Raw genomic sequence first — 21,220 nt, forward strand, 5'->3', positions numbered from 1 at the left:
AATTGTCCTAAAATAAGGGTCTAACGTTCCTCAATTTAAATCGCGCGTGTGAAAACGCGTATCTCCAATTTAAGCGCGATAACGCGAAACTTCTGAGAAATTCTTATATCGATAGTACTAATAACTATCACTTGAGTATTTAATCATTAAAATACCTAATTTAGGTCTATTATACAAATCTCCAATATTTCAAACTTATTGTGCTCTCAATCGGTCAAGATTTCCAAAGACGTGTTCACTATTTTCACTAAACGAGCTCCCGGAAATTAATTTTTGATACAAGTCACTTTAAAAATATAATGAAACTATATTTCTATGTAATTAGGGCTCAAGAGTTTAGAAAATAATATTCGGAATAAAAGGCCAAATAAATAATTAAATAAGCTAGAAATAGGAGATTAAATATGTAAATTTTGCGAGTCCTCACAATTTCTCAAGATCGCAGAGTATAACGGCAATTTCACTTTCCAAACAAACCACATCTTGAGGACAAATAACTTTAGAACAAAGCTGCCTGAAATATCTACTCAATCGAATCAAAGGATAGCACACAAATTTTGGCAAAGTCTTTCTCAAAGCTATAGGCAAACAATTGCTGCATTAGGATATGATTATCATGACTTTTAAACCCCGAAATTCTTAGTGGTTTTACTCGAACGCATCTTCAGACGTTAGCTGCATAACCATCTGGAACTTTCACCTTTTTTAGCACATTGCAAAACATAGTTTTCTATTTTTTATCCATTGCAAAGGAAGATAGAGGTAAGTACACCTTTCCAGGTTCTGTCTCAATGGGATGCGGCTCTTTTCTTATTCCCATTTCTCTCAAATCATGGCGGAAATTATAATGGTCCTTTACTTTATCCTCAATGTCCAGCAATGTCCCCCAAATGTTTTCACAAACATTCTTCTCAATGTGCATGAAGTCAAGATTGTGTTTTAAGACATTATCTTTCCAATATGGCAAGTCAAAGAAAATACTCCTCTTTTTCCAATTAAAAGGCAGCTTCGGATTACCTTTCACAAGTTTTCCAAATTTAATTTGCAAGTCTCCTAATTCACTCACAATCATATCCCCAGTTTGCAAAGGTGGTCGCTTTCCATATTCTTCTGTGCCATCAAAGAATTGGGCTTGCTTTCTAAATTTGTGCTTACTATCTAAGAATCTACGATGACCCATATAGCAATATTTGAAACTATGAGTCAACCGTCGTACATGAGTGAACTTGTGACAAACAGGACAAGCATATTCACCTTTAGTGCTCCACCCAGATAACATTGCATATCCAGGGAAATCACTAATGGTCCACAATAGAGCTGCATGCAATTGAAAATTTTCTTTTTGGGATGCATCATAAGTTTGAATGCCAAAATCCCACAATTCGGTCAGTTCTTTAACTAGAGGTTGTAGATAAACATTAATATTATTCCCAAGAGAGGATGGTCCGGGTATTAACAAGGACAACATGAAGTACAGTTGCTTCATACACATCCACGGAGGTAAGTTATATGGTATTAAAACCACAGGCCAAGTACTGTGTGTAGAACTCATGTTGTTGAATGGATTAAACTCGTCAGATGCCAACCCCAATCTAACATTTTGACAATTCTTAGAAAATTCTGGATGTAGATGGTCAAAAATTGGCCAAGCTGGAGAATCAGCTAGATGTCTCATACAACCATCTTTTGTATGGTTTTTCTCATGCCATCTCATTTGAGATGCAATTTTAGAAGACATAAATAGTCTTTGTAATCTAGGTTTTAAAGAAAAATGCCACAACACTTTTTGAGGAATTTTCCTTTTTTCCCCAGTTGGATCATTTTCTGAAGCAACCCATCTAAGCTCGTTACATGTTTCGCATGAAGTTCTTTTTTCAGCACTACCCCAATAAAGAGAACAATCATTAGGACATGTATCGGTCTTTTCATAACCCAACCCCAATGTATTCATCAATTTCCCAGCCTCATAGTAAGAAGAAGGCAAATTAGTCATGGCCTCCGGAAATGCTTCTCTCAACAGCTCAACAAGCATATTAAAAATCTTGTTACTCATCTTACCAAGGCATTTTAGGTGAAGCAAACGAATAATGAAAGACAACTTCGAGAAATTTTTGCAACCACTGTACAAATCCTGTTGAGAATCATCAATCAATTTGTAAAATTTTTCAGCCTCTGAAACAGGAATGTCCCCTTCTCTATTCAATTCACTTGTTCCATGTGGTATCCCAAATACATTATGGACCAAGCCTTGCATGTCATTAGTCCCATTTGAAACCCCAATTGATGTATTTTCAAAATTAGATGTGGCTTCATTGTAGTTTGAAAGTTCTCCATGGCTATCCAATTATTATAACCGTTGATAAATCCTACCACTTTCAAGTGATCACATGCTTCCATTTTAGTCACACAAACACCCATGACGCAATCTTTACAAGGACACAAAATCATTCTGTCACAACTTGATCTAGAAAATGCGAAGTTTAGAAACATTTGAAGTCCTGTCTCGTACTTTTCACTTGTTCTTGAAAAATCCATCCAACTTTTATCCATACTTTTAATATAAATAAATGTCCTCCAACAAGCTTCCAACAACCTACTTTTTAAACTCAGGTCATGGCTTACAAGTCCCTAATTTCAAGTTCAAGAATTTACAGTCTACTAAATTAAGCAGCCCAGCAAATAAAGGAAATCAACAAAATGCAAAATTTCTCAACGAAGAACCAAAAACAGAATTTGCAAGCAAGCGGATAGAAATTTTATTTACCTAATAACAGAACAAAGCCCTTCATACCAATTCCTACGCTCGCGTCTTCACAAAATTCCTAAGTTCAATCTGAAATGTCAACGGTTAAACAAACACATGAGCGTGAAGACTAAAGGTGAAATTCAAGAATCTTACTAAATTTTCATCAAAGTATACATACATCTCTGGAGTGTAGTGATTAATTTTATAAGTCATCTCTTTAGAAAGGCATGCAACTGACGGCATAGGTAATTGGAAAAAATGAATGACAGAAAAGTCCCCTAGTCTAATCCTGCCTATGAAGATCCTTATGAACATGTCAAAAAACTTCGACCCAACTGCATCAATGTCTCTGTCTTATTAATCTAAAAGTCCCCTTTTTTGGGCTCAAAATTTGCACTATAATAGACTGATCAAGTGTAGAAGACACTTAGTACAAGCGTTATACTATATATTTCAAGCAACTCACGTACTGATTAGACATACAATTTAAAACAGAAAAATGCTGTAAAGATGCAAGTACTACATAGAATTTAACATAGAAAAAAGCAATAGTGATATAAATGATAGCATTGGGTGAAATATGCACTTAGCCGGAGGACCACCTTTGTGGCAAAAGCCAAAAGGCAGCAAAGGTCACATCTGTTATGCAAATTTTGTGCCTCACATTGGCGGTCCATTATTTGCATCTTAATTGTCTTTGGGCTTACATAGTTACGGTTTCCCAATTCTGTCGCCAGGATAATTTCCTGCTAGGCATATATAGACCATGGTCCTTATTTCATTTATTTATATCGAACCTGTTGCTGAGTGTTCATGATTACGATAGGCAATGCAATTTGGTTGAAGCTCTCTATTCACAGTTTTGCTTAACTGTACCCATCCCCAAACAGAACTAGCTGCCTAAACAGAACTTCAATTACAGCTAGGTTTCATAGAAAAAAATGAAAACAGGGGGGGAATTGACATTTTATCGAACAGGTTTTGGGCAACAGAGCTTCATTGTGTTTACCACTTCGATTTTGGAACAACATATGCGTACCCGAAGTATCTTCTAGCTTTCCCAATGTACAGCTCCGATCTTCTAATTTTACTCCCTGCCTGCCCTTCCAGATGTCTTAGCCGAGGGATATAAAGTTGAGGTTAGAAAAGATGAAAATGGTTGTTTGCGGAGATAGCTTGGATTCCTACCAACATTCTAGATTGGCCGAGATAGATTGTATGCGGAGAGGTGAGAGAGATGAGAAGAAGAAAATTTTCACCAAGTCTTTTTGCCGGCAAAATGAAACTTCAGAGTACTTTACCAAGTGTTTTGGAGCCAAAATAAAATGATGTCGTTTTCTGTCTGCTTTTTTTTTTTCATCTCACATTTTTCCGAGTGTCATGATAGGTAGCCTAAAGGCACATTATTATTTTTATATCATGATAAAATAAAAAAATTATAGTACATATTATTGAGTTGATTAATAAGTGTCATGATACGTTTGCTATAACGACACAAACCAACAAGTGTCCTTATAGACATGTCAGGAAAGACCATTTTTGTTGTAGTGTCACTTGCTATCATCCAAATTAAACTATACAAGACTTATAGATCATATTTCAATTCAAGCTTTAGGATTATTCTTATATAGATATGTGACGCTCCCACCTCTCCCTAGGGTGAACTCTAGGGTATCAGCGGGACGTCTGCCCAACTCTCGTCAGGACTCACGCACTCGTTCAAACTTAATAAAGGATCACAAATCCCAAGTATAACAAAATTTACACTTTAATGGTCTCCAATAACATACAAAAGTATACTAGCTTCCACCAAAAGTCGCTAGTCTAGAGCTTCCAACTTCCACCTTCAAAGCCTATTAAGGAAAACAAATTTAAAAGGATGAGCTAATGCTCAGTGAGACCAAGAAAACTAAGCAAGAAAGCAAGTAGTACCAACCAATCAAATAACATGCTTGAAAGCAACTTTAAACATGAACTTTCATTTAATTGCACAAGTAGGAAATAACACTCATGGAAGGATACGGGAGCTCTCGGGAGCTATTTCCACGTCTCGACCGATTTAAGTCATTTGGAGTTGACTTTCTATCAATTTAAGTCGTAACATGACAGTTGTACTCCACTTACTACCTCCATCCAACATAACACCCACTCAGATTCGAAACCAAACATTCATGTAGTGGCGATACTATTCGAGTATACCAAGCGAGATCTCAAAAGATCAACCTATATCATTTCCCAAGGTTCACCAAGCTTCTCGACCAAGCTCTTACCGGCTCGAATTACAAGGTTAGCCAATGGGCTGGGGCGTCCCCACAATTATAATTGATCGATGAGACAACGCTCCAATTGACTTAGAATTGTTCATGGCTCTGAGTCAGTATGAGAGGCACCTCCCACTCGAATAGGGTGTGGTATATGCTGCCGTTCAGAGAATCAATCATAGCACTGAGTCGGTATGAGATAGGGTGTGGTAAATGCTGCCGCTTAGAGAATCGATCATAGCACTGAGTCGGTATGAGAGGCACCTCCCACCCGAAAAGGATGTGGTACATGCTGCTGCTCAGTGCTCACGAGTTAAAATATGCTCGAGTACAAGTGCAAGTTATATACATTCATTTAACAAGTATCATTCAATCAAGAGAGAGAGAGAGAGAACGAGGGCAATAAAGTACACCCTCGTCTCGGCAAGTTCACATATCATATAGCACTTGTACAAATATCATTTCAATCATATTAATATTGAACATGCACTTGACAATCACCAAGAGCCAAAAGCAAAACAAGAGCAAAGCGAGAGATCAGATAAGCTCCTCGGCGTCCTCATGACCACGTGAGACATGTGCAATCACGATTACCTAGGTATTCGACCAAGGTTAAAAGAAAAACATCTTCTTGCTATCCACTCTCAAGGTTATAAGTTCGAATCAAGTTAAAGGAGCTTTTCTCGCTAAAACATTGAAATAATACTCAAAGAGAACTCAAGGGTCGTTTTCGATTCAAGTTTTGACAAGAACTCTTAGTTCCAAAAGAAAGTACCATATTTACTTTTGGCATGAAAATCGAGAAAAGGGTAGATAGTTTTCATCTCTCAAAACTTCTAGTCTTACGCCCAAGCTTTAGAATATAAGGAGCGTTCACATTTTTTAAACTAATGGAGTTAAAATGCATCAAAACTCCACTCATTTCCATAGTATATATCAAAGCCAAAGGTTCTAAGTTTCGAGTTTAAAACTAGTGACATTCTCCAAGAATTACTCTAGTTAAAACCCTCCATTTTTAGAGTTCAATCTCATGAAAATTAAGGGCATAAGATTAGGGGTTGAAATCTATTTCTCAAGTATGAAATGAGGTGCAATTAATAAGGAAAGTTAGGCAACCAAGAAACGCATCAAGAGAGGTTTAATTCTTTGGAAACCAAGATTCAAAATGAAGGTCTAATGTTCAAAGAGACCTTCTATCCAATCATGAAATCAAACTTAAAACGAACTAACAATCTCAAAGGAAAGTTAAAAGTTCTTTAATGAGCATTTTGCTTGAAACCAGAAAATTCCAGCTTTGTGTGACACCACTCGGAAAAATCATAACTCGAGTTCTGTAAGTCCAAAAATTGGAAACTTTATACTGTTGGAAACTAGATTAAATGTAATAAAACTCTCTGGAAGACACTTTTCCCAGATTCAAATCTGAAATCATTCAAATTTGAGCTCAAATTCATTGTTCCAGACAGAACAAAGCAAAACAGGCTTGCAATTTCAGTAAATTTTGAAAAATTGGCAAAATTCATAGAAATAGAATCAGTTCTTGAAATTGATACCACTGAAAGAAATCTAAGTCTAATTTTAAATGCAATAAACGAGACTCAATTTGGACCTTTCTACACCAACATACAATTGTTTTAGGAAAGCTGATTTTTGGAACCTATTTCACGAAATTTCCAGTTTTGGAGCACTTGACACAGTTTCAAAATCTGGTCATAACTAAAGCTACACAACTCAAAATTTAGTGTGGTTTGCGGTGTTAAAAACTAGATTCAAAATTCTAAAAATCACTAGAAGGAACTGTCTTAAAATTCATTTGGTAAGATAAGTGAAAACGAGCTACAAACTGCATCTACACTTGTTTCTCAGATGAACACAGTAAGGAATATCAGTCAATTTTTCCGGTTCACTATGGCTCATAGAAAACGAACTAGAAGGTACATTTTATACCGCTGGAAAGCTCTCGGAGTCTAGTTTCATATTCCACAAATGGCACTTGATTTTGACTCATGGACAACAAGTTATGGGTTGAAATGTACACACTGGTTTGGTAACCTGGTCAGCAATTTTCCAGATTTTCTTCCTTACTTTAACCCAACTTTCACTCAACCAATTGAAATGCTTTTAAGGAGATAACTGACACACATAAACACCAACATATAACAAGCATTTTGGCACCAAAATAACCACAAAATTTGAAATTCACATGAATGAAATAGCCAGCAGAAATTTCGGACAGAATGCTCCTCTCTCTCTTCAACTTTTCTTTTCAACTCTCACTACCAAAACCAAGATTTCATTCACAAAAATAGCAACCAAACAAGCAATTCCTCAAGGCCACTACCTAAAAGCCACCTCAAGACATCTACCTAGTGTCAAGGTTCTTAGAACCCATCAACAACCCAATGTTTAACTAGTTAAAACTAACTAAACTAACCATAAGTTAGGAGGAAAAAAATGAGAGCTTTGGAGTGTTACCTTACTTCCAAGAGATGAAGACCAAACCACTAGTGTTTAAGCTCTAAACCACCAAGGTTCCTTCCTCCTTCAAGTCTCCCTTCAAGCTTGAGTGATAAACCAAGAAAGTGAGCAAGATTGGAGGGTGTTTTTTTGGGAGCCAAATGGAGGAAAAGGAAGCTGAAATTTTTGGTAAGAAATGGGGAGGAAGAGCCGGCCAAGAGAGGAGAGAAAGAAAGGGTTTTGGTAGCTTTTGGAGTGAAATGACTTGATGGAAAGGTAATATGACATAAAGCCATCTTGTGTGTAAAAAGTTAACAATTGAATAGTGGGCAATTAGTGCTCCTAATCGAGTTTAAATCAACTCACTCATCTCTAATCTTTCAATCAACTTTTGTTAATCTACTATTGATCATCCTTAATTCTCCAAGACCACTGCACTCTCGGACCGAATTTTGCCTCAAAAAACGTGTATTCACTAATTCTTACTAGTTGAGCCGCAGAAAAATTAACTTTTAAAACAAATGTGCTAAAATATAATTTGGGGTAATGTACAATATAATTGTAATTAAAATGGATGAAATAACTTAATTTGAGCAAATGAATAAATAATAATTAAATAAGCCAGTAAGTAAAATAAAAAAATTCGGGTCCTCACAAAACATAATTTTTGGTGAATAAATTAGCAATCGTTGGCTTGAACAAGGTGAAATTATTCATTGTATGATTATGTGTATTTTTAGATGAAAAGAAATAAAGCAAAAGAAGATAGAAAACAAATTAAACATGCTATTAGTCATCTATTTGTGAGCTTGGTAATAACTTATCAATTAAAGAAAGCAAAAATGAGAAGTTGAAGAATGTGTGTGTGTGTGTGTGTGTGAGATAGAGAGAGAGAGAGAGAGAACGAGTTTAAAAATCATGTCATTTTATTTAAGTTGACAAATCGTAAACGATGGATATATGGATTAATCTCAACTTGACTTCTGTTATATGAATTTTACTTCTATTTGTCAAATTTTTGAAGATAAATGTTTCTCATAATTGGTATAGATTGCACTATCATAGTATATCTTTCACTCTATGGATGCAATAATTAAAAGAAATATCTTCTAGTTTTTATCAGTCCAAAGTTTTTATCAGTCCAAAAAACCAGGTGCCAATTCTCATCTAATTTTTGAAAAAACTTCTATTTATTTGGTCTTACATGCATTGTACTTTATACGTAGCATTTGTTTTTGATACCTAGTCATGTAATTTAAGTTATGATTTTAAAATATATAATTGTCAACCTTTCTAATGTGTTGATTATACATGCTTTTTGCACGTGTTGCATGAGTATTGATTTTAAAATACTATACAACTATCAACTCTCCATTTTCAACAAAATATATAAAGCACCATTTTAGAATTTTATAGAACATAATTGACTATCAATTTAGTGGAAGCAATAGACAATCAAATTGAAATGACAATTTTTTAGTAAAAACATGATTTAAAATAATGCAATTTTTTAATGAATCAACTGGATCATGTTTGTAATTATTCAAAAATAAGATAGATAAACATAATTTTAGACAAAATTAATCCATAAATGTATGTTGGACATCCCAACAATCCAAAAACATCTAATCTAATTAGAAGAAACCCTAATTAGAAGAAACCTAGAAAGTAGAGTTTAGTTGTAGACTATACTGATCACATTCTTTATATATATGTTTTTAATGATGACAATCCAAAATTACCTATTGGGAAAATAACCTGTTTCATCCCTCACATTTTGTAAAAAAATTCTTTTCATTCCTCACTTTTAAAACAAAGCAAATTTGTCCCTCACATTAAAAAATCGAAGTTTTTACATCTCAGAATTTAACTCTCAATTGTGAATCAAACCATCCAACAACCCAATTACAAATTTTGGGGGTAGAATTGGTAGATCACACCCAAAAACATATTTTCCACAAATAAATTAAGTGACTAAAAAATCTTAATTAAAACCATTTGCTTCTTCAAAAACAAAATAGTACGAAAGCTCTCGAGTGAGAGCAACAAAACAAAGGAAAATCATCTGCATTTTTTCAACTGTAGTTCCTATTAATCTAGAGCTTATTAAAGTGTTAAACTTTAGTTAAGCTTTTTCAGTTGCTTTAATTTATTTGTTGGAAATATATTTTTGGGAGTTATCTACCAAGTTTACACCAAAATTTGTAAATGGGTAGTTGGATGATTTGATTCACAACTGAGTGTTGATTTCTATGATGTAAAAGTTTCAATTTTTAAATGTGAGAGACGAATTTGTTTCTTTTTAAAAGTGAGGGATAAAATGAATTTTTTTTTAAATGTGAGGGATGAAACAAGTCATTTTCCCATACCTAATCAAGTAAGGCAAAGAAAAATTTGTTAAGATATCTTCAGAAAGTATCCGGATCCAAGAAAGACCATCATTGAAGTGGAATTATACGAGTTCAGAAAAATCATAAAGAATGAGGTAAAGAAAAATCAAATAAAAATTTGTTAGGTCCTCAAGATAGACCCATTTTGATAATCAAAATAATTGCAGATATGGTGATATGGTGCCTGAATTGTTATGGGTATTTCCTTTGATATTTTGCAGGCAATTGGCTTTAGGATCATTGTTTTCTAACTATTATATCTTCTTCATCATATTAGCTGGAGCTGGATTGTGGGGTTTCCTCATGACACTTTTGTTGTTTATATTTTGGTTAAAAGAATATGGGAGAAAAAGATTAGTAATCTATTCCATCGTGGTGACAGCATCACGATATGGGATTTTTTTTTCTTTAATACAGTTATTAGTATTTTTTTCTCCTTTAAATTTATGTTTTGGAATTCACTATGTAGAAACGTAAAGATTTCTTGATGCTTTAATCTATTAGTTTATTTTTTGCTAATCTATTTGCGGATATTTTCTTATGCTTTTGCTTTTGTAGATCCTTACACGAATCTGACAACAGCAATTACCTATATTATGGAAGCAATAATAATCATAAAGTATGGTGCTTTTACGGTGTTGATCAGTTCATACAATTGGATCAAAGGTTCACTTGAGGGATTTAAAAAGGCACTAGCAAAATGTTTGGCTCAACATCCTTAACCCATTCATGGTAGTTTTCACAAATGTAGCAATGATCAAAATTTTTTTAACAAACAATTAGCAAGAGAGGTAGGATTCAAGAAGTCGAGAGAGGGAAGGGGGATTAGATCAACATGTTTTGTAAAATCGAATCTTTTACTTATCTATGCATAAGTTTCTTACCGTTTTCACTGATTTGATCATATATTTTTGTGCCAGAGACTTCTCAAGTTGGAAAGCTTAACATGATAAGACGTGTCTGACAGCGGCACTATTTTTGAAAACAAATGCACCTAGAAAAAAGTTTTAGGAAAACTTTCATAAAAGATTCGAAAAAAGATTTGGGAGTTTATTGTATAATATTGATAATATAAAATTATAGCTATTGACTTATGTGTATATTTTTTTTATATATGTTTTTATTTATTCATGGAAAATATAACAAAATATTCCTCTTACATATTCCTCATTTTTCTAATTGAAGGTATCCCTATTCTGTCCAAACGGATTGCCCCACGAGCCAACCTTGGGAATGTACTGAAGGTGTCATAAACCTTAATTTGTTTATCTGGATGAGATATACCCACATTGGACAAAGCATCAGCAACTGTGTTAGCCTCCCGATAGTAGTGCGTGAATCTAGGTGGATCATCTAATAACTGCCAAATCAGGTTGACGTATCTTTGAATTTTCCACGGACACTGAGTACGACGTTGGATGATCCCAATTAAAACCAATGAATCTGATTGTACACATATGTTTCCAAAATCGTTATGTATACAGATCTGAAGACCAATAAGAAGGGCACAAGCCTCTGCACGGAGACATGTAGTTTCTCCCAGACATGCCGAAAAACCAATCATTGGTAATCCAGTGGAATCCCGGAGTATGCCCCCACCTCCACCTATTCCTGGATTACCCTTAGCACATCCATCCATGTTAAGAGCATACCTCCCTGTCTCTTTTGTTTCCCAGCGGATACCTTGATATACAACCATACCCCCAGGTACAATAGCTATTAGATTATATCTAACTGCATTGAAGTTATACGTTGGATCTTTGTTAAATCAAAACTTAAATTAATAAATGAGTTTATATGTGTTGAAAAGTTTAATTTGCATTACCGATAAGTGATAGTTCTAACCAAGTAATTAGGTTTAAATATCCAAGAAGGTTTTCAAATTATTCTTTTCATCATATGCTAATGAGGAGTACATGCATGTATTTTATATGTAAGACTTATTTGTGATATTTAGTCGTGTAACTAAATTTATGATTTGAACTGCACAATTATCAAGAGTTTTAGAGTTTGGATTGTTTGCACATGTATTGCATGTGTGTGATTTCAAAATATTATACAATTATCAACTTTCGATTTCAACAAAATATATGAAACACTATTTTAGGATATCATATATCCTAAATGACTATCAATCTTTGTGAAAAGTTTAGAAAAGTAATAGACAAGTAAATTGAATGGAGCAAAATAATTGCTTACATATAAACTAGGGCAAAGATACAAAAATTTTATAGAATTTTAATACTCTCTCCATCTCATTGTTGATATCATATTTTTACTCTTTGACTATCCCAAAATTTGAGTTCCTTTGAAAAAATCAAACCGTTTTTAAGATTACTTATTATCTACGCTCTTTAATAAAAAAAAATGATAAAATCATATCAATTTACAAAAAAAAAAAAAAATGTAGAGCCGATTATAATACAATATTTTTGCTAACTCTTATGAGAACCTTACTATACCCATCTAGTTGCAAGCACAGAAACTCTCTGGTTATTCATTTTCTTTCTGTCTGTTTTTCAAAACTACGTAAGGTTTGGGGTACAATTGATTTCAAACTAAAACAAGGTCCTCTTTCGCTCTAATTTAGATAAATTTATTTTTTATCTTCTATTGCCATTCTTTGGTAAAAGTTATTTGTATAAGGTTGAAAATTTAATTGAATGGCCTTTACAAATGGATGAGAGGAAGTTAATTAAAAAATTCTGTGTCAACATCGATTTTCTTCACATCCAACATAGCCTAAAGCCAAATTGTACAATTTTTTCTTTTTACTTATGAATCATATAGCAATAATATTATTGAGTGTATATGTTAAACTCTTACCAAATTGATACAGTGTCTATGTAGACCAAACAGTCACCCCATGAATAATTTATTGCAATTTTAAAATTATAATGTAATGTAATATGTAAATCAATTATGTATCCATTTACTAGTTCATTCATCTTTTTATATTGGTTTCCTGCATTGTTCCAAATTCTTTTGTCCCAACTATTATTTTTGCATTTGCATTTCCACTCAACCTACTCACACATGACAGTCTTTAAAGTATGAATTGCTAGATTTACATTATTTGCATCAAATGTCAAATATCTCTTATATTTTCAACTTTCTATACTTACCCATTTCAAAATTTTCTTCTGAGTAACATGAATATTGGGATCTTTTTTTATACTTTCAAAATATGCTTTTTATCTATTTCAATTATATCTAATGCATATTTTAATTGCCATGTTTTAATAATCTTTTATCTGATCAATTCCATTGTTCTCTTTAATTCCATCATTTCATTATCTCATCATAAACTTCCATGATGAGATGCCACACTGTTTCCAACATATTTTATTTTATTTTTAATTTTGATACAATCATAACATTTCAGCATATAATATTTTTTCTTTAAATTCCTTCCTTACAATTATCCATTATAAATAAGATTTTTTATTCATTTTCATCTATAATTTTCTGATTTAGTAAGTTCATATTTCTTTAGTTTATTTGTCTCTTCAATTCATTATCTCTTAGTCATGTCTAGGAATTTGGCAAAAATTTTGAGAAATTTTGATTCTAAAAGTTAGTTGTTTGATGTAAACTAAACCTCTTTTTTTGTGGGATTAGCGTCTGAATTTATTTTTTTAAAAAAGTTGCATATAGTTGTTTTTGAACTAATATATTTACTTCCTTTGGTTTTAGATTTAAGTAATAATGAGAAGTTAATTACATCAGTAATAGGAACAACTGCATATTGCTATTTTTACTCTACTGGTTTAGTTGACCTATTAAATAACATAATCAATCTTAATAAAGTTAGTAGCTATATCCGGCATGGATAACATCATTGTTAGGTTGCACATTGACAAGAAATTCACCTGCAGCCATGTCTATCAAACACTTGCTAGTGTTCTTCTTAGTTGTGGCACTCATCACCAATTCAAAAGCTCGACCTGAGCCAAATACTGATTCCGACAATTCACATGAATTTTCAGAATCTGATGATGAACTGTGGCTAGATCCTTCAGAAGAAGGGTCTAATGACTGGCAGTTTAATCTTGATTCATTAGAGCCACCAGCCGCAGATGCACCAAGACCACATGACCACCACCACCATGGCCGCCGCCACCACCACCACGGCCACCGCCATCATGGTCACAAACACCACGGCCACAAAGGCCACCCTCCAAAACCTTCACCATCACCCGTAACAACACCAGTGCCTCCATCAGTACAAGGACCATCAGGTCCATCACCCTGGGGGGTCCAGCCACCGACTCCGGTGGGAGGATCAGATGCAGCACCATCTCCTTATGCAGGAATAGCAAATCCGCCGGCGGGAGCACCGTCATCACAAGGACCAGCAGAATCATTCATTTTCGGATGATCAAATATTTAGCGCTGTAACTGTACAACGTTGTTCTCATGTCTAAATAAATTCTAGTCTCAAAATAACAGAGAACTTTTTTTACCAAAAATAAAATAAAAAAAATAAAAAATAAAAAACATGATTGTTAGGTTGTGACATATTTCAAGTTTCCATTGGTATTTTAGTTGTCTTGAACAACTTCAAAACAGTGTTTAAACAAGATTATCCTAAATCAAAATATAATAACAAGATGTACATTTTGCTTGTTACAGTCAAAATTGTTTTACTTTTGATTGCTAAAACTTTGTGTTATGCCTATAGGTCTAGAAACTTAAAAAATCATAGTACAAGTGAACAAGACCTATTGCTATTAGTTTCGAACAAAAGACTACTAGAAATAGTTAAGAATTATTAAGATACGTGTAACATCATTCACACTAACTTCACTATGAAATATGATCCAAATAGCAATGCAAGTAGGATTACTTGGAGAAAGTAATACGAGGCAATTGATATAGACATAAAAATTATATTAAATTCTATTTTATTCAGTGTACTATGAAATTGACATTGGTGATATATGAAATCAATATCACTTTGGAGATTTGTAATTTTAATCGAATTTGAGATTGTGATTTGTAATATTAAGGACTTATTTTGCATATTTCTTCAACTAGTTTGTAAAATTAATTAATTTAGTTATTTTTCTTTTTGTTGTTTATGGTTATAGGATTTTTTTAAAGAAAATATATATACTCAATTGAAAATTTCACAAGAAACTGACAATTCAAATTGCTTGTTGGGATCTTGGTGAATCTATAATACTCTATTACTTTTTCTAAAATTCTTCTTGTTATCATTGTCCATCTAAAAACTTATGCTAGGCATATCAATAACGATGGTTACGCGACCAATGTTGTGAGGGCCCGTAAATTTCTCTTATTTTATATTCTTTTATTTTATTTTCTCTCATACATTTTCTTCACTATACCCTATGATATTGATTTTTCTAGAGATTTTATAAGTGAATAGAGTTTTTAAATCATTTTCCTGATATAAGTTAGTTCATGTTAAGTTTGGAGTGTATATTGGACGTGGGACCCACTAGTGCATTTAGTGAGAGAAATTCGGCCAATTAGGTTAAGTTTTTCACAAAGGAATTAAAGTACTAGGTGTTAGGAGATAATTAGAGGTTACCTAGATAGATTAACCATTGGAAGAAAGAAGATAAGTTTGAACCATTAAAAGTGCCATGTGTCGCGACCCGATTGGATGGTGGACTTGACCAACTTTTCTTCACCTTTACTAAATACAAAATTTGACCAAGATCATCTTCATTTTTGCTTGAGTTGGCCGAACCTCCTAGAGGAAGAAACAAGAGAAACTTGTCAACCTCAACTTCAATTCCTTGCTTCAATCTTGATTTCCAACCATTGAAATTGTAGATTACTCCATCAAAGTTGCTTACTAAGGAGGATTAAAGCTTCTAGTGGAGGGATTTGTGAAAGGAAAAGCCTAAGTTATCATCTTTCTTGAGGTGTCAATGTACTTTGCTTACAAACTTCCTCTTTGTTCATGCTAATGCCAAATTAGTGACTTGTGGTGGTTAAATAGGTTGTTTTATGGAAGATTTCATGAATTAAAGTGGAGTTATATAAATTTCTGATTTTTTTGGGGATTTTTCTGTTTTCATATGATGGGTATGATTGGCTTTGGATTGATAGCTCTAAATTGTGTTAAATGGAGCCGTTGTGCATTAATTGCGGTTGTTTGCGGAAAATTTTAGAATTTGTGCGGAAATTTCAGTTTTAGGGTTCAAATCTGCCCTGTTTTGACCAGCTTTATTCGTGCATGTTAGAGGCCGAATTAGGTTTAGGTTAAAACATGAAAGTTGTAGAAAATGGTGTTAACTAGCTGTTTCTAAAATTTCAGCTCAACTCGAGTACTGTAGCATATGAAATGACAGAAATACCCTTGACTGCCCATGAGCCCTGTTTCGCGGACAGAATTCCATTTTCGTGGAGATTTCCATTTTTGACCATGAAAATGCATGATTTTGCTTTGGAGGTCTTCATAAGAAATGTAGGTTTATGTTTTGGGTTCGAAACACCATAAAATTTGTTTCAATCCGATAAGTGTAGCTTCAGTTGTGGTTGTTGTGCCGAAAGGTGTATTTTATAGTCTATGATTTGTATGTGGTTGATTTGAGATGAGTTGGTGTTGATTGTAGGATGGAAAAGTAAGCAAATTTAGGGGAGATTCTGTCCAATTTTCTAGGCTGTTTGGTCTCTTTAAGTTTGAGTTGCCTTTTGGTAGAAATGAAGGGATTTTTGGGTCGTTCAAGCCCTAGGTCCTCTCGTTATCTTTTCGTTCCAAAATCACGCTTTTGCACCCTTACATTCGTAGTTCGTTTGGTTAGGCATACGACTCATAGTTGAGTTTTATTTGTGAATGTCGTTCCCATAGGAACCATAATTGTTTTACTTTGATCATTGTAGGACATGCTGGTGATCCAGGAAGTACTTCAGGGGGGAACGTTTGAATTTGTTTTACTTGAACTGGTGAGTGTACCACTCCCTTCATTGTTGCTTAACTTGGTTTCTGTACTTGCAATCTGTGACGCCCCACTTCTCCCAAGGGCGAACCCTAGGGTGTCTGCGGGACGCTTGTCCAACTCTCGTCAGGACTCGGTACAAATTCAATTCAAACTTAAGAATAACCAATCAGTACTAAAAGTCGAAAATATAAAGAAAGGTCAATTCCTTAATAATCGATTAAATCTTATATCATAAGTTACCAAAACATCTTACAATCCCAAAATATACAGCTTCCAAAAGTTGACTAAATGAATACATTCAAAATTCTAATAAAAGGCCATCAAGTCGACCTCTCCATCATTCCTTCCATTTCAGCTCCTGTTAAAGAAAGTAAGTCTAACGGGGTGAGCGGATGCTCGTGAGGCCAAGAAAACCTGCAAGACAATTATTTCAATAATAATAGCACTTACACACTAGTGAAACTATAACATTCAAGGAATTTCACAATTTATAATAAACACCCTTGAGTAGGATGCAGAAGCTCTCCGGAGGTAATGATTTTTTATTTTGCCCAAATTCAATTTTTAATACCTTTTCGGGATGACACCCCGTCCCCTGGGTAGGTAATTGAGTTCGTAGCCCTTCACATATTCCATGTATGTTTCTGAGACGACTCGAGAGGTACCTCCCACCCAAATCGGTGTGGTACTTACTATCGTTCAGTTTATAGTTTTGGGACGATTCGAGAGGTACCTCCCACCCGAATCGGTGTGGTACTTACTATCGTCCAGAGGTCGATGAGACATCGCTCCAATCGACTTAGAATGCTTTAGAATTCTGAGACGATTCGAGAGGTACCTCCCACCCGGATCGGTGTGGTACTTGCTATCGTTCAGAGGTCTAGGGCACTGAGACGATTCGAGAGGTACCTCCCACCAAAATGGTGTGGTACTTGCTAGCGTTCAGAGGTCGATAAGACATCGTTCCAATCGACTTAGAATGCTTTAGGGTTATGAGACGATTCGAAAGGTACCTCCCACTCAGATCGGTGTGGTACTTGCTATCGTTCAGAGGTCGATGAGACATCGCTCTAATCGACTTATGCAGCCATAACATATTTTCCAAGTCAAGACAAGTCGGGTCAAGTAAGCCACGTCAGGTCAAGACAAGTCGGATCAAGCAAGCCACGTCAGGTCAAGCATGAGTCATTTATTTCAAATGAGAACGAGTGCGATAAAGTACACACTCGGCTCAGCAAGTTTACGTATCATGTATAATACTTGTACAACTAATATCTCAATCACATAAACATTTAATACATACTTGACACTCACCAAATAAACAAAGAAGAAATGCCACTTGACGTTCAAGCGTCCACCGTGGAATCCTCTTGAAGGTCCTTGTGCGAGTTTGAGCAATTAATAGTGAACTATCATTTATAGACCCTAATTATTACGAATGATTGTACGTTTGTACAATCCAAGAAAATCTCACGAAAGCGAGCCTAAATTACTCGTGAATCAAAGCTCAAAAGTGGGATTTTTAAAACACAAGAGAAATCGAGTTTTCATCTTTGAAATCAAGTGTAAAACGTTCAAGTGATATCAAAGGAATAAGGAAAATTCAAAAAAACTCCATTTCCTTAAGATTCGGAAATTTCAGTTTTGATACGAGATCTTTGAAAAATCGTATCTCACTCATTACAAGTCCAAAATTAGAAAACTTGGTACCGTTGAAAACTTCTTCCAAAGTACTAAAAGTTCTTAGAATACACTTTCCCATGATTCCAAATAGAAGGTATTCAAAAATTAGCTCAAAGTCGCTGTTTTAAGCTCGATAGACAGTTTCGGGGTTGATTTTTCGCCAACTTTGGAAATTCGGTGAATTGCACAGGATTTGAACTAGCCTTTCAAATTTGAAATCAATTAGAGTTGCATTCAAAGTTTAAAACAAAGCAAACTGAACAAGATTCGGAGTTTTGAGCACCAAGATATGGTAACTCAAAGCTACTAAGATTTCCTTGTTAAACAAGGGTTTTCCCAACTCAAATCATGAACTTTGGAAGTTTAGTTGACCAGCGAAACGGACTCAGAATGGTGCCAAATTTAGCAGTATAATACTACCATATAGGGACTATACCTCTGCCAATTTTCATAGAAAAATATGTACGGAAAGTTGGTTGACGGAAACGTTGAAATCATAAGAAATTCCAAGGCTAAGCTGCCTTTGAACTTCTGTTTTGCTGTTTCCAAACATTTGGTCAAGAAACATCTCAAACATGGTCCATTCCAGTGGGTAATGTCTAAAATATGTCCAAGGTACATTTGATAGGTGATTTACACTAAGAAGCTTCGGATAACAAGTCCCAAATCATTGTTAGTTTCAAATCTGTCCAAATGCATGGTATTCCTTCACAAGACCAGATTCGAATTTTCATCATAAATCACTCAATTCAACTCGGAATTGAGCATGGTTGGTGGTGTTAGAAAATAGACTCATAAGGCTATAGTTTCTCAGAAGAAACCATTTTCAAAATCTGTCCATAACTAGCTCGTTCGTGAGCATCAAGTTACAGCTCATGTGCTGCCTTCCAGGAAGCAACGAAACAGGACAGCGAATTTCAAACGAATGGTTTGGTTTGCTCAAGTGGAACCAGGATATGCATTTTATACCAACGGAAAGCTGGAAATGTCTAGTTTCCAATGCCACAAATGGCACTCAATTTTGACATCGGAGCAACAAGTTATGGCCGAAACAAGAAGACTGCCTGGGCAATCCGGGAACAAAATTCCAGTTTTCTAACCTTTTGAAATTTCAACATTTGAGTGACCAAATCAAGTTATTTTTTAATGAAACTTTTTACACAACCAATATAACATGTAAAAAATATAAACAAGCCATTATAACCTCAAAATTTTGCACAAAAGTAGTCGGACAAGGCAGGGGTAAAAACGGTCACTTTTGCTCCAAGCACCTCTTTTGATTTTCTACCAACAATACAACATTAATCCACTAATTTAAGTACTAAACCACCATTAATTTCATCATCAATCATCAAATCAGTTCATCCAACCAAAGTGGGAGTTCATAGAACCCACACAACAATTTTTCCAACATAAACAAGCTACCTACAAGCATGCATGAGCTTATATATGCTTTACTACTTCCATAAGACAAGATTTAAGGGCTTGATCATCATATACCTTCTTAGATGCTAAAGGTCAGATTTTTTTGGCCACAAGAAAGCTCCAAGAAACCGTGGAAGTGAAGCTCTTCTCCTTGCCTAAGTGAATCTCCAAGTGGTTTGTGAGTTGGATGCAAATTTTGAGATGAAATGGAGGAAGATTGGTGCAAGAATGAAGAAGCTTTTCTTCCTTTCTTTCCTTTGTTGTTTGGTCGGCTGTTTTGGGAGGGAAAAGAGAGTGTTTGGCCAGCACTTGAGGTGAGAAGAGAAGGGTTTTGATCTGGTGTGATGCTCCCTTGAGAAGCCTAAGATTGTGTGGCCCAAAATGCTCCAAAAGTCAACTAAGGAGAGTGCGCGTACGCGCGCGTTTCGTGCTTGTTTCCTCTCAGGTTTGTTTCACTTGTGCACTAAACCTCTAATGCACTTATATTTATACTATTATTATTCACTCTTAATGGTCAAAAAATAAAGGCCTTAAGTCCCTTAATTGATCGCGCGCGTAAAAACGCGTACTTCCAATTTTGCGCGATAACGCTTATCTTTCAAGAAATTCTTATAACGATTGTATTACTAACTAATGCTTGAGCACTTAAACATAAAAATACTTAATTTGAGACTAATGTACAAGTCTCCAATTTTCTAAACTTATTGTATTCTCGAATCAATTATTTACTCCAATTGCGTATTCACTATTTTCACTTAACGGGTTTTGAGAAATTAATTTTTGAAACGAGCCGCTCTAAAAATATAAGTAAGTTATAGATCAATGTAATTAGGTCTCAAGAGACTAGAAAATAATATTCGGGGCAAACGGACAATTAAATATTTTAATAAACTCGTAACAGGAGTTTAAAAATAAATAAATTTTTACGTGTCCTCATGACTTTTTCTTAATTTACTATTGATCATTCTTACTTTTTCAAAATTAATACACTCTCAATTCAAATATAATCTCGAAAAACGTGTACTTGTTGTTCCGAACTAAATGAGTTTTCGAAAAGTAATTTTCTAAAAAAATGCTTTAAAAACATAAGAGAGGCGTTTTTCCATATAAATGAATTTTAAATAGTCGAATTAAATAATTAATTAAGACAGTAAAATAAAATAAAATAAGAAAATTTTCGGATCCTCACACAATCTGTGATTTGAATGACTGTACTATCTATTTATTCTGTTTGAGACGAGGGTGTAGTTTATCACACTCGTTCTCTTGTCTGTCTGTATGCCTATATACTGTGTCAATTTGAATCTGTTATCTGTATCTGTATCTGTTCTGACGTCG

At 34.5% G+C, this 21,220-nt stretch overlaps 1 protein-coding gene across 1 annotated transcript; it reads right to left on the reverse strand.

Moving 5' to 3' along the window:
- Nucleotides 1-730: 730 nt before the first annotated feature.
- On the reverse strand, nt 731-2,254 carry LOC113741021 (uncharacterized). The gene has a single exon (XM_027268518.1). The coding sequence runs from the start codon at nt 2,252-2,254 to the stop codon at nt 731-733; it is 1,524 nt and encodes a 507-aa protein (XP_027124319.1).
- Nucleotides 2,255-21,220: the final 18,966 nt, after the last annotated feature.

The sequence above is a fragment of the Coffea arabica genome, chromosome 4e (assembly GCF_036785885.1).
Source record: "Coffea arabica cultivar ET-39 chromosome 4e, Coffea Arabica ET-39 HiFi, whole genome shotgun sequence".
NCBI lineage: Eukaryota > Viridiplantae > Streptophyta > Magnoliopsida > Gentianales > Rubiaceae > Coffea > Coffea arabica.